We start from the raw sequence: 14,730 nt of genomic DNA on the forward strand, positions 1-14,730 counted from the left end.
TGCGTCAATAAAGTATTTGAGATGTTACTTCCATTTTGACAAAAAAAAAATACATGTATTGCATGCAATTGCATATCTTTTAAACTTTAATATTATCTAATAAAGCAACAAATATAGTACTATCATGCATTTCAAAGTTTTTGTTAGTTAAAATAAAAATAATAAATATCTGCTTGACTTATGATATCTAAGAAAGTTATCTATTAAAATGACACTACATTTTACAGTAAAAAATGGGCAATTCAGTTGCCAGAATTTTACTGTAAAAAAATATATAGTATCGTTTTTCCACTTACGGTAATATGCTGTAAAAATATTTTACGGCAAAATTGTGGCGATTGAGCTGTCTATTTTTTTTATTGCAAAAACTACATATTTTTTTTAGTGCATGTAAAATATATAATAAGGGAATTATAACAATATCATGAAGGGAATCCCTTTATATTTATACTCATGAATTATCCACGAGTACAAGCGGCTGCCATAACTGCGACGTGGCCCTCAATGAAAACAAGTTTTAGACACCCCCGGTTCTGAAGTAACGGTGCTCTTACTGGAGTACAATTTATGGCTACCCCCAGGCCATTAATAAAATATATTTGAAAATCTCTATGTTGACGTGGACATTATCTGAGAAGCAAAAGAGACGTGACTCCTCTCGCACCTTGTTAGCGAACTTCCCCTGAGTGTAAAAGGGGTCCAGGTAGCGGACCACCACATCAGCCGCCTCCTTCAGCGTCACAGTCGTTATTGGACCCGCCTGCAGGACCCTCTGCTGCACGGTGGGGTCAAAGGTCACTCTCCGGCCGCTCCCCTTGCTCTCCGCCGAGCGACCTCTTTTGGCCGGCGGAAGCTGCTCTTGTTGGGCTTCCAACGCGCACGTCTGCATGGGAAGTGGTGATGCTGGTTAGTCACCTAGCGACACACACATCTTTTTACACAGAGAGACGCACCTCTTGTACGGATACACTGCGGCCTTCCTGAGTTGTGTCCACTCTGCAAGGTAAACAAAAACAGATGGGGTCAATGAGTAAAAAACAGATTACAACTAAAGAACCAACATAACCCTAAAATCTGGATTCACTTCATATTTTGTCTATTGCAATACTTTCTGTTAAATAAGAATTTCAGCTCATTATTAGTGCTGTCTAACGATTACATTTTAAAATTTGATTAATCACGATTAATCGCATGCATAATTAAACTTAACTTAAAAAAAAAATCAAACATTTTTTATCTTATGCATAATGCAGGTCATTTATTTGTTTAAAATTTGCTAACAGGTTTATTTAAAGTACCGTCAGTGTGGATTTTGTTGTGAAATTTGCCCGAGAGCACATAAATCGGAGTTTCCTCACCAGGGTTGGGCATCAGCATCGATTGGAACCGAAACTAACATTTCGATTCTCCTGGAATCGTTCAAATGTTTCTTCATTTAAATTTCTAAGTCTCAATGACCGAATAGAAGAAATAGTCGCTGCCAACAAAGAAAAATTGTTGTCAAACAACAAAACAATAAATTGCAACCACCATCAAAGAAGAAACAGTCGTCGAACAACAAAAAATAAATTGCAACCACCAAAGAAGAAATACCCACCACCAATAAAAAACAAATAGCCGCCGCCAAAGAAGTACAGTCACCAACAACAAAGAAGAAATAGCTGCCACCAACAAATAAGAAATAGCCGCTGCCAACAAGGAAGAAATAGCCACCATTATCAAAGAAAAATTAGCCTCCGCCAACCAAGAAGAAATAGCTGCCAAACAAAGAAGAAATAGCCACCACAAACGAAGAAGTCGTTGCTGAACGACGAAGAAAAAGCCGACTCCAACGAAGAAGAAAAAGCCGACCCCAACAAGGAAGAAATAGCCGCCATTATCAAAGAAAAAATAGCCTCCGCCAACCAAGAAGAAATAGCTGCCAAACAAAGAAGAAATAGCCACCACAAACGAAGAAGTCGTTGCTGAACAATGAAGAAAAAGCCAACCCCAACGAAGAAGAAATAGCCACCATCAACGAAGAAGAAAAAGCCAACCCAACGAAGAAGAAATAGCCACCACCAACGAAGAAGAAAGAGCCGACTTCAACGAAGAAATAGCCATCACCAACGAAGAAGGAATAGCCATTACCAACGAAGAAGAAATAGCCACCACCAACGAAGAAGAAAAAGCCGACCCCAACGAAGAGGAAATAGCCACCACCAACGAAGAAGAAAAAGCCGACTCCAACGAAGAAGAAAAAGCCACCACCAACGAAGAAGAAAAAGCCGACTCCAACAAAGAAGAAAAAGCAGACCCCAACAAAGAAATAGCCACAACCAACGAAGAAGGAATAGCCACTACCAACGAAGAAGAAATAGCCACTACCAACAAAGAAGAAATAGCCACCACCAACGAAGAAGAAATAGCCGCCTCAAACGAAGAATTAGCCACTGCCAACGAAAAAGAAATGGCTGCCTCCAACGAAGAAAAAACAGCCGCTGCCAACAAAGAAATAGACACCACCAACGAAGAGGAAAAAAACGCCACCATGGAAGAAGAAATAGCTGTTGCCAAAGAAGAAGACGCAGCAGGTCTCATGACTAACAGCCATGAACAATGTTTTAGTAGCACTCAAAAGTTTAGCTTAACTTAAAAAAAAGAAAAAGAAAAAAGAGGGCACGACAAATATTTTGAAACACATCTGGATTCAAAGTGCGGAAATTACAAATTAAATTAAATCTGTGAGGTGCGACGCCTGCCTTGTTCCTTTAACCCTTTAGAATCAGGCAAGTAAAACGGGGGCAGGGGTTAAGCATATTCTATGTATTTTTGGCCTAAATTAGCCATACTAGATGTGGAAATATATCAAATCAAATTCCAAACTTTTTCATACATACGTAGCAAACCTGATTATATATACTTAAAAAAACAAAAGGATAGAAATGAAGAGTGTGCATCTTTTACAACATCTTTGGGCACTGACTCAGTCCTCGCGCGAGAATTGACACGGCTTACTTTTGCGATGTTTTGCACATTTCCCAGCCTGAGCTCCATAACAAAATGTTTTGCTTGTTTGTTTGTTTTTAACTATCCCTGGATGTATTTGTGCTGACCATAAAATTATTTAACGTGTCGAAACATGACTTACTCTGTGGTGGACAGCAGATTGTTCAGTTCAGTGTCTTGAAGCATCTCTTCTTCGTCTTCACTATTTATCACAATGACTTCTTCTTGAACGACTGGCTCCACAGCGCTACCTACAGCCTCCAAGATGCTAGGCGACTCCTGCCCTTGGTTCATGTTTTCCTCTGGACTCATAGCATCCGTAGGGGTGGAAAGCGCCTCCGTCGTCGTCTGTGTCCTAAAATATTGCGAGATGCTGTGAGAACCTTTTGCAGCTTCTGCCAGCTTCTGCTGCTTCTTGCTCACAGCTCGGCCTCCCTTAACGGGGCTACTCGAGGAGGACAGGGAGGTGGCGGCTGCATCTTGCATCGATGATGTCATAGGCACAGTGTTATCTTTCCATTTTTCTTTTAGCTCCTCTTTAATGCCACGTGTGGTGCTACAAGGCGCTCCCTTATCAGACGTACTGTCCTCCATGGAGGGCTTCAGCAGATCCTTGGCAGCCAGGTGGGAGTGGGACGAGCCCCTGTGGCCTGCTCCCACTCTCTTACGCTTCATCTGGAGGAATAATGAGTAAGATATTGTTGATATTGCTAGTGCTGGTTTTGATTGGAGAAGTTTTGTTGCTCTCCATCTGGCAACCAATGTTAAAGTGCCCCTCTAATTTTGACAACATTGGCACTTTTTTCATAGATATAGACCTAAAATGTATGTCTACAGGTAAAATCCCTCTCAAAATAGAAACAGTAGTGATTTTAAGATTGTTTTCTAACACGTTTCAGCACATTTTAGGACCATGATTGCAGGGTTTCTCCCAGACTGGAAATATACCTGTGGCGGTGAGGGCGTGGTCAATATGACGCCATCATATAATTTGAACAATCTGCTATGACGCATATATATTCTTTAATAAGGCTAAAAAAATGTTTACATGCATTTGAAAACAAATCTGAGTTATTATTATTTTGGTATTAACCAGGGGTGTAACGGTATTGTAAATCATTACAATAATGCCGTGATGACGTGTGATGCTAACAAATGTAAACTTGGTCAGTGTAGTTTTTTTCTGGCACTTTTGAAGTTTCTCCTAGAATTCACTTTGTAGCGTGAGTGGGGGGTCGTAAAACAGAGAAATTATTGTTTTTTCGGACATTTGCTGAAATTTTCATCTAAGTCTGTCCATAACTTTTTGAGTTGTGTTGCTAACAGAGAGACCCTGGTGAAAACACAACCTCTTTGGCCTGTGTACGGCAAGGCAAAGCCCGTACATATACAGTCACGATCAAAAGTTTACATACACTTGTAAAGAACATAATGTCATGGCTGTCTTGAGTTTCCAATAATTTCTACAATGCTTATTTTTTTGTGATAGAGCGATTGGAGGACATACTTGTTGGTCACAAAAAACATTCATGAAGTTTGGTTATTTTATGAATTTATTATGGGTCTACTGAAAATGTGACCAAATCTGCTGGGTCAAAAGTATACATACAGCAATGTTAACATTTGGTTACATGTCCCTTGGCAAGTTTCACTACAATAAGGCGCTTTTGGTAGCCATATACAAGCTTCTGGCAAGCTTCTGCTTGAATTTTTGACCACTCCTCTTGACAAAAAAATTGGAGCAGTTCAGCTAAATTTGTTGGTTTTCTGACATGGACTTGTTTGTTCAGCATTGTCCACACGTTTAAGTCAGGACTTTGGGAAGCCATTCTAAAACCTTAATTCTAGCCTTATTTAGCCATTTCTTTACCACTTTTGACGTGTGTATGGGGTCATTGTCCTGTTGAAACACCCAACTGTGCCCAAGGCCCAACCTCCAGGCTGATGATTTTAGGTAATCCTCCTTTTTCATTGTCCCATTTACTCTCTGTAAAGCAGCAGTTCCATTGGCAGCAAAACAGGCCCAGAGCATAATACTACCACCACCATGCTTGACGGTAGGATGGTGTTCCTCACTTTTTCTCCTCCAAACACATTGCTGGGTATTGTGGCCAAACAGCTAAATTTTTGTTTCATCTGACATCACATGAACAAAGATAAGACCTTCTGGAGGAAAGTTCTGTGGTCATGTATTTTGGTCATTTTCCTTCCTCCCTCCCGAAAAGCGGGCCACTTCACCCCAAACCCCTCCTCTCTTTTTACATTCCCATGGCAGATATAAAGGTGTGGAAGTTTTATTTTGTCTCTCTCTCTCTCTTCCTTCTTTATTAGCAGAGTAGACTTGCTTTTCTGTAAACTGATGTTATTTGAGACCTCAAATAAATACTTAGCTTTCTCTGAACAATTCCAAAACACATTTTGTCAGGAAAACGACGATTCTTTTACATTAAATTTTTGCTCATATTGTTAGCAATATCCGTAATTGAGGTAATCATGGAACACAGCGACAAAAACATGCAATAAAGCGACCAAAATGATAATTTTACATGTCTTTATCTACTCTGTGTGTGCGGGGAAATGGGCTCCAGTTCTGTAGATGAGGGGGCGATATATCGAGTCTGGCAATGAAAAGGGGGCGTTCCAAGTACAGTTAGTTATCTACCCATTACTCATAAAACTAGGGAAATTATTGCTTGATTCATTTTAATCTGGCTGCTATGAGTCTTTTAAACTTTTACTAACTCTTTACTATCAAATTAGGAGACCAACGTTTTACTACAAAATGAGCAGTTTTCATTACGCTGACTTACCGAGTAGACCTCGGATGCAGATTTAAACCCATGCAGCTCCTCGGATAAGGACGAAGAGGAGGACGCCTCCTCTTCATATTTCCGCATGGCTTCGCCTCCACTGCAGCTCTTCGCCTGCTCCGTCACAGCAGGCGCTTTCTTCATCTCGGACACCTTGAGGGGCAAAAAAAAATTAGTCCCTTTTCAACCTGATTTTAATGTACAGTACAACACACGGGCAGAACCTTTTTTAATATGGCCGCTTTGTACAAGTTGGAAGACTTGCTGCTCTTGAACACCTCATGTTCAATATCCACAGCTGAGGTGAGAAGACAACTGGGAAGAGAAGCATAATAATTCAGGGTTGGACTTAAAAAAAAAATCAGGAACCAAATGGGGATCTTTGTGTGTATGTGTATTAGAGATGCGCGGTTTGCGGGCACAACCGCGGAGTCCGCGGATTATCCGCGGATCGGGCGGATGAAATAAAAAAAAAAAAGATTTTATCCGCGGGTCGGGTCGGGCGGTTATAAATAAATAAATGATAAATGGGTTGTACTTGGTTAAAATAAAAAAAAATTAGATTTTAAATAGATTCAGGCGGGTGGCAGTTAAACCAATTCGGAAATATATATACATAGTTAAATGTTGTTACCCACATACGAAAAACGAGCAGGCACCTGCTGCATATGCCACAACAGAAAAAAAAAAAAAAAAAGAGATGGACACTTTTACGGACGCCTCGCCGGGGTCCGGGACCGAGGCCCCTTCCCCCGAGAGGGCCCCACCGGGAGCCGTAGCTGAGGCGATCCGCGAGAAGGGCCCGACGCACGTCCAGGGTCACCACCGCGCCCACCGCACAGACACCCCGCCTCGGCCGCCTTCGCCGCGGCCGGCGTCACGCGCAGCAGGTAAGCAGCTTACCTGCCCGCCACCCCCGTGGCTGGGGGCTCGTAACAGGGGTCACTTGGCGCGCTCCGCCCGCGCAGCTTACCTGCCCGCCACCCCTGTTGCCGGGGGCGCGTAACAGGGGTCACTCCGCGCGCAGTGCGCTCACGAAAGGGGTGGGGCTCACCCTGGTTGATATAGACAGCAGCTAGGACGGTGGCCATGGACGTCGGAACCCGCTAAGGAGTGTGTAACAACCCACCTGCCGAATCAACTAGCCCTGAAAATGGATGGCGCTGGAGCGTTGGGCCCATACCCGGCCGTCGCCGGCAGTGAGACGCGCTTGGAGGTGCGCTCAGCGCGGCTCCCATATGATTGCGCACTGGTGTGCGTCTGGGTCGTGACAGCGTGGCACGCGAATGTCTGTGCTGCATTGGATCAGTCTCCTTTCTTTAACAGGCAAAAGCTTTATAACCTCACTAATGCCTTGCATCGTCTATATTAGATATATAACAACGGGCGGGTGCGGGCGGATGCGGTTCTGATCAAATGTTACATCGGGTGGATGGCGGATGGTTGAAGACTTTCTGATGCGGTTGCGGATGAAATAATTGCCTATCCGCGCATCTCTAATGTGTATATTTACCTGAACGCGTCGTCTGCCCTCTGGTGGCCATATAATACCTCCTGCAGGAGGGATAGGCAGTGCTCTCTGGTCTGAAATACAAGGTCCTTTGTCACATTGCAAGTGTAGAGCAAATATTAATTTGCTCTGGAGGTAAAATAGGGATTAAATAGGCGTGGGTTGTTAAACAGACAACAGGATGAGGGAGGAGAAATTTTACTCCGAAAATGCACCAAGACGGTACTTTGGATAAAAATGTTATGGAAAATTAAATGTGCTTTCAAGTACAGTAAAACATAAAAAATGTACCTGCATGACATTAGAATTGCATTGTGTGAAAGTAATATTTTTTTTAGGTTTGTATAGTGTGAATGTTGTCTGTCTATCTGTGTTGGCCCTGCGATGAGGTGGCGACTTGTACAGGGTGTACGCTGCCTTCCGTCCGAATGCAGCTGAGATAGGCTCCAGCACCCCCGCGACCCCGAACGGGACAAGCGGTAGGAAATGGATAATAACATTTACAAACTTTTAGATGCAGCCATATATGCCTTATGTGCAAACCATGTTTCTGTGTATGAACACTTTATTCAATCACTTTGTGTCTCCCCAGGGCACAGTATTTTTGGAAAGGCGCAGCCCTCCACATCATTTACTGTGCCGTACACCACTAGTCACGACTCAGTGCTCAGCGTGTGTGCCTTTTCTGTATTTTTTCATCAGTTGACAAGTTTTTTCAATATTGACAATATGACTAAACACGCTAACTCAAAAGAAAACAGACCAGCGTGGAAAGAAGGAGGGAATCACTGTGGAGTAATTTACTTCTGTTACCTTCTATTTAGTTTGTTTTACCTTCGATTTAGTTCTTTCATCTGCTATGTACCTTATTTGATCTTTTATATACTTATTTTACCTTCTGTATTCCTTCGTTTACCTTTTGTTTACTTTCTACTTACCTTCTTTTACCTTTTATTTACCTTTTATTAACTTTTTTTCAATTTTTTTAAATCTTCTTTTAAGTTTTACTTACCAATTTTGCCTACGTTCATCTTCAATTTACCTTCTTTTATCATCTTTTACCAACTATTCAACTTGTTTTAACTTCTTTTATGCGGTCCGGTTTTTATGAATTTTTATTAGTTACGCTCAAACAATTGATTGAGGCAACATAATTGCCATTTCCCCCTCTGTCTGCTCCTTTCTCGTCAGCTCCTCCAATGGATTTTACTTTTTTAAATGTTTTTTTATTGTACATGGCAACATGGTCGCTAAAGTAACCTGCTCAGTGGCCTTGTGGTTAGAGTGTCCACCCTGAGACTGGAAGGTCGTGAGTTCAAACACCGGCCGAGTCATACCAAAGACTATAAAAATGGGACCCATTGTCTCCCTGCTTGGCACTCAGCATCAAGGGTTGGCATTGGGGGTTAAATCACCAAAAATGATTCTCGAGCGCGGCCACTGCTGCTGCTCACTGCTCCCCTCACCTCCCAGGGGGTGAACATGAGGATGGGTCAAATGCAGAGGATAATTTCACCACATCGAGTGTGTGTGTGACTATCGTTGGGACTTTAACTTGAATTTTTAAAGGACTATTGTGATTTCTGATTGTTCGCGAGGGCACCAAAGGGACTTCTGTGTGTGTGCGCGTGTTGGCAGAGCAGCACATACAGGACAGTTCAGCTTGCCGTTGTTGTTGTCTTGGCTTGTTATTAAATAGAAAGTTGATCCATCACCTCCTTGCTATGTTTGTGTGATACGCAGTACTGCATAGCACTTTATATTGTGTACAAACCTTAACTAAAATATGGAATTTTTTCGAAGCTGGAACCAATTGTTCCTATTTAATTTGTTTCTTATGGAGAAATTCGCTTCACTATGTGAACACTTCGATTTACAAACCCTGTTCAAAAATCAATTAAGTTCGTAAATCTTCAATGTATCTTCACCACAGTGCACTTAAAGCAATGTTTACAATTTACTCCGACCTGCACTGTCTGTTTCCAGCACTCTCCTGACACGTGAGTCACAGAATTCCAAGAGAGGTGCTAATGAATTCCGCCGCTATGAGGAATGTGTTTGTGGCGTTCAAACTCAGCACTGTACCTTCACGGTGAGCCTGGGGATCCTCTGACAGCTCGCCTCTCTGAGTGGGCAGTCGGCGTCTACACAGCAAGGTGAGGCCAACAGCGCGGATGAGACCCCGCTAATCATAAAAATAATTGCAGTATATGAATTTCACCTGGAGGAATGAAGTTGTCCGTCTCGGTGGCAAGTCCCTGCAGAAGGACACAAAGACACGAAAATAAATATGTCTGAATCACAGAGGCATTCCAGTTCATGACTTACTGCTTCACGTGCCCATCATTCTGTGACTATAGCAGGGGTTTTAAACCTTTTTGACCCCGGGGCCCAATTTTTCCACTACAGATGGGCCCAGGACCCACTCAAATATTATCACTCTTGATTTTAATGGTATTCAATAATTATATCCAACCTACTTACAGTTTAGAACCTTGTAAAATGATACGAAAGCATGTGTTAATCACACAGATTATTATCTATTGAACACATAAACCTTAGACTTAGGTCAGGCTAATTAGATCGATAAGTCCGAACCAAACAGACTGCATATGAAGGGACTACTGAGGAAAAATACATGTTAATACAAATATTTTGTGTTAAAATAAATTCCATTAACATTGAATATGTTTCTTAAATAAATTGTCAATAAAATTCAACTGTAAATTAAAATACAGCTTCACCACTTTAGTCATAATTCTTGCACTTAAAAATGTCTCCATGTCACTTCATTATTCCTTCTTCTACCTTTTATTTATCTTCTATTATTTTACCTTCCTTATACCTTATTTGACCTTTTATTTAACTTATTTTACCTTTATTATATCTGTCACATGTTTTTTACTCTTCTTTTGCCTTCCATTTACCTTCTATAGTCCTTATTTCACTTTGTATTTACCTTATATTTAACTTATTGTCTATACTATTTACATTCTGTATTATTTATTTTACCTTTTATTTACCTTCTATTTAATTTGTTTTATATTCTATCTACCTTTTTTTACTTTCTATTTACCCTACATGTACCTTATTTTACCTTTTTATTGACCCTCTTCTACTTTTTATTCAATTATTTGACCTTATTTTACCTTCTGTTACCTGTTATTTAATTATTCTGCCTTTTATGTACCTTATTTTACCTTTCTAATTACCTTAATTTAAATTATATTTACTTTCCTTTGCTTTCTGTTTACCTTATTTTACCTTTTAATTATCTTTTACTTTTTTAAATCTTCTTTTACCTTTTATCTACTTATTTTACCTTTATTTACCTTCAATTGAACTTTTACCTCCTTTTACCATCTATTCAACATTTTTTTACCTTCTTTTATGCGGTCCGGATTTTATTAGTTGCACTTATTGACCGATTAATCAAAGCAACAACATGTAAAACAAAGCTTTTTTTTTGACATTCGAATTAGTAAAGCAAATTATTGATTTAGTCTAAAATATTCTTAAATAAATATATTCCATAATCATTAATACATATCCAATACCAAATGGGTTACAGTTAAAAGGGGCTGTTTGCAACTTGCCCAAAGTAAAAATGTTTTAAACTCAAAAAATATAACAAGACCGCCGGCTAGTTTATGTTACCATAAGGGGTTTAACTGAACTTTTTTAAGTCTATTTTTTCACAATTATTAATTATATCAAATGAAAATTGCTCGTCGGACTGAGAAAAAGTTTCTGGCGTTCAGACTGTTGTCTCGTACACACGTAGACGGGGGCGTGCACATACATAAAAAGTCCAAGAGAAGAAACAACGAACAAACTGCAGCCTTTCTGTTGTATTGATACAATGTACATTCAATGATAGTTAATGTTAAAAGCTAAACTGCTATCGTTTGCTAACAACACAAAAAGCTAAAGAATGTAAACATGCTACATACAGGGGTAGTTTACGTCATCACGTATTAACAGCTGTAAGAGGGCGGGTTATAACGCTTAAAATTACTGAAAAGTTAGCGCTCTCAACTAGAGATGTCCGATAATGGCTTTTTTGCTGATATCCGATATTCCGATATTGTCCAACTCTTTATTACCGATACCGATATCAACCGATACCGATATATACAGTCGTGGAATTAACACATTATTATGCCTAATTTTGTTGTGATTCCCTGCTGTATGCATTAAACAATGTAACAAGGTTTTCCAAAATAAATTAACTCAAGTCATGTAAAAAAATGCCAACATGACACTGCCATATTTTGAAGTCACAAAGTGCATTATTTTTTTTAACATGCCTCAAAACAGCAGCTTGGAATTTGGGAAATGCTCTCCCTGAGAGAGCATGAGGAGGTTGAGGTGGGCGGGGTTGGGTGGGAGTAGCGGGGGGTGTATATGGCGCGCGACTAAGCTTGAGGTTTTCCATCAAGCATGGAGTGATAGTTTAATAACTTATAAACGCATACTTACCTTAGCTAAAGCTAAATATTACTCAAATCTCATCCGCCTCAACAAAAACGACCCTAAATTTTTGGTTAGTACAGTAGTATCGCTAACCCAACAAAAGACTCCTCCCAATAGCTCCAACCACTCGGCAGATGACTTGATGAATTTCTTTAGTAAGAAAATTGAACTCATTAGAAAGGGATTAAAGACAACGTATCCCAGCTACAACTGGGTTATATTAACACAGATACGACTGTATATACGACGGATACTGCCCTCCAAAATAGTCTCTCTCTTTTTGATGAAATAACATTAGAGGAACTATTACGTTGTGTAAGTGGGATAAAACAAACAACATGTTTACTTGACCCACTTCCTGGGAAACTTATCAAGGAGCTTTTTGTATTATTAGGTCCATCAGTGCTAAATATTATAAACGTATCACTTTCCTCTGGCACTGTTCCCCTAGCATTCAAGAAAGCGATTATTCATCCTCTGCTCAAAAGACCTAACCTCGATCCCGACCTCATGGTAAACTACCGACTGGCGTCCCACCTTCCGTTTATTTAGAAAATCCTCGAAAAAATTGTCGCACAGCAGTTAAATGAACACTTAGTGTCTTACAATCTCTATGAACCTTTTCAATCCGGTTTCAGGGCAAATAACTCTACGGAGACAGCCCTCGCAAAAATGACTAATGATCTACGGCTAACGATGGATTCTGATACGTCATCTATGTTGCTGCTTCTTGATCTTAGCGCTGCTTTCGATACCGTCGATCATAATATTTTATTAGAGCGTATCAAAACACGTATTGGTATGTCAGACTTAGCCTTGTCGTGGTTTAACTCTTATCTTACTGACAGGATGCAGTGCGTCTCCCATAACAATGTGACCTCGGACTATGTTAAGGTAACGTGCGGAGTTCCTCAGGGTTCGGTTCTTGGCCCTGCACTCTTTAGTATGTACATGCTGCCGCTAGGCTATATCATATGCAAATACGGTGTTAGCTTTCACTGTTATGCTGATGACACCCAACTCTACATGCCCCTAAAGCTGACCAACACGCCGGACTGTAGTCAGCTGGAGGCGTGTGAATGAAATTAAACAATGGATGTCCGCTAAATTTTTGCAACTCAACGCCAAGAAAACGGAAATGCTGATTATCGGTCCTGCTAGACACCGACATTTATTTAATAATACCACCTTAACATTTGACAACCAAACAATTACACAAGGCGACTCAGTAAAGAATCTGGGTATTATCTTCGACCCAACTCTCTCGTTTGAGTCACACATTAAGAGTGTTACTAAAACGGCCTTCTTTCATCTCCGTAATATCGCTAAAATGTTTTTTATTTTATCCACTAGCGACGCTGAGATCATTATTCATGCGTTCGTTACGCCTCGTCTCGATTACTGTAAAGTATTATTTTCGGGTCTCCCTATGTCTAGCATTAAAAGATTACAATTGGTAATTGGCTTTTTGCAGATGATGTGGTCCTGATGGCTTCATCTGGCCAGGATCTTCAGCTCTCACTGGATCGGTTCGCAGCTGAGTGTGAAGCGACTGGGATGAGAATCAGGACCTCCAAGTCCGAGTCCATGGTTCTCGCCCGGAAAAGGGTGGAGTGCCATCTCCGGGTTGGGGAGGAGATCTTGCCCCAAGTGGAGGAGTTCAAGTACCTCGGAGTCTTGTTCGCGAGTGAGGGAAGAGTGGATCGTGAGATCGACAGGCGGATCGGTGCGGCGTCTTCAGTAATGCGGACGCTGTATCGATCCGTTGTGGTGAAGAAGGAGCTGAGCCGGAAGGCAAAGCTCTCAATTTACCGGTCGATCTACGTTCCCATCCTCACCTATGGTCATGAGCTTTGGGTTATGACCGAAAGGACAAGATCACGGGTACAAGCGGCCGAAATGAGTTTCCTCCGCCGGGTGGCGGGGCTCTCCCTTAGAGATAGGGTGAGAAGCTCTGCCATCCGGGGGGAGCTCAAAGTAAAGCCGCTGCTCCTCCACATCGAGAGGAGCCAGATGAGGTGGTTCGGGCATCTGGTCAGGATGCCACCCGAACGCCTCCCTAGGGAGGTGTTTAGGGCACGTCCGACCGGTAGGAGGCCGCGGGGAAGACCCAGGACACGTTGGGAAGACTATGTCTCCCGGCTGGCCTGGGAACGCCTCGGGGTCCCACAGGAAGAGCTGGACGAAGTGGCTGGGGAGAGGGAAGTCTGGGCTTCCCTGCTTAGGCTGCTGCCCCCGCGACCCGACCTCGGATAAGCGGAAGAAGATGGATGGATGGATGGATGGAATTGGTACAAAATGCGGCTGCTACACTTTTGACAACAACAAGAAAGTTTGATCATATTACGCCTATACTGGCTCACCTGCACTGGCTTCCTGTGCACTTAAGATGTGACTTTAAGGTTTTACTACTTACGTATAAAATACTACACGGTCTAGCTCCGTCCTATCTTGTCGATTGTATTGTACCATATGTCCCGGCAAGAAATCTGCGTTCAAAGAAATCTGCGTTCAAAGAACTCCGGCTTATTAGTGATTCCCAGAGCCCAAAAAAAGTCTGCGGGCTATAGAGCGTTTTCTATTCGGGCTCCAGTACTATGGAATGCCCTCCCGGTAACAGTTAGAGATGCTAACCTCAGTAGAAGCATTTAAGTCCCATCTTAAAACTCATTTGTATACTCTAGCCTTTAAATAGCCCCCCTTTTTTGGACCAGTTGATCTGCCGTTTCTTTTCCTTTCTCCTCTGCTCCCCCCTCTCCCTTGTCGAGGGGGGACACAGGTCCGGTGGCCATGGATGAAGTGCTGGCTGTCCAGAGTCGGGACCAGGGGTGGACCGCTCGCCTGTGCATCGGTTGGGAACATCTCTGCGCTGCTGACCTGTCTCCGCTCGGGATGGTTTCCTGCTGGCCCCACTATGGACTGGACTCTTACTATTATGTTGGATCA

At 41.8% G+C, this 14,730-nt stretch overlaps 1 protein-coding gene across 2 annotated transcripts in view; it reads right to left on the reverse strand.

The window, feature by feature from the left end:
• The window catches only part of recql5 (RecQ helicase-like 5), a 68,468-nt gene that overhangs the window by 14,653 nt on the left and 39,085 nt on the right, over nt 1–14,730 (reverse strand). The window contains exons 10-17 of one of the 2 annotated variants that reach the window (XM_061981570.2): nt 9,530–9,566; nt 9,394–9,452; nt 7,312–7,382; nt 6,023–6,113; nt 5,799–5,951; nt 3,131–3,663; nt 954–996; nt 665–883 (exon numbers count right to left, since the gene is read on the reverse strand). In XM_061981570.2, the coding sequence (XP_061837554.2) occupies nt 665–883; nt 954–996; nt 3,131–3,663; nt 5,799–5,951; nt 6,023–6,113; nt 7,312–7,382; nt 9,394–9,452; nt 9,530–9,566 (1,206 nt within the window). Of the gene's footprint in view, nt 1–664; nt 884–953; nt 997–3,130; nt 3,664–5,798; nt 5,952–6,022; nt 6,114–7,311; nt 7,383–9,393; nt 9,453–9,529; nt 9,567–14,730 lie in introns of those variants that run through there. The other variant, XR_009817495.2, reaches the window with a different exon arrangement.

Source organism: Nerophis lumbriciformis, linkage group LG24, assembly GCF_033978685.3.
Source record: "Nerophis lumbriciformis linkage group LG24, RoL_Nlum_v2.1, whole genome shotgun sequence".
Taxonomy (NCBI): domain Eukaryota; kingdom Metazoa; phylum Chordata; class Actinopteri; order Syngnathiformes; family Syngnathidae; genus Nerophis; species Nerophis lumbriciformis.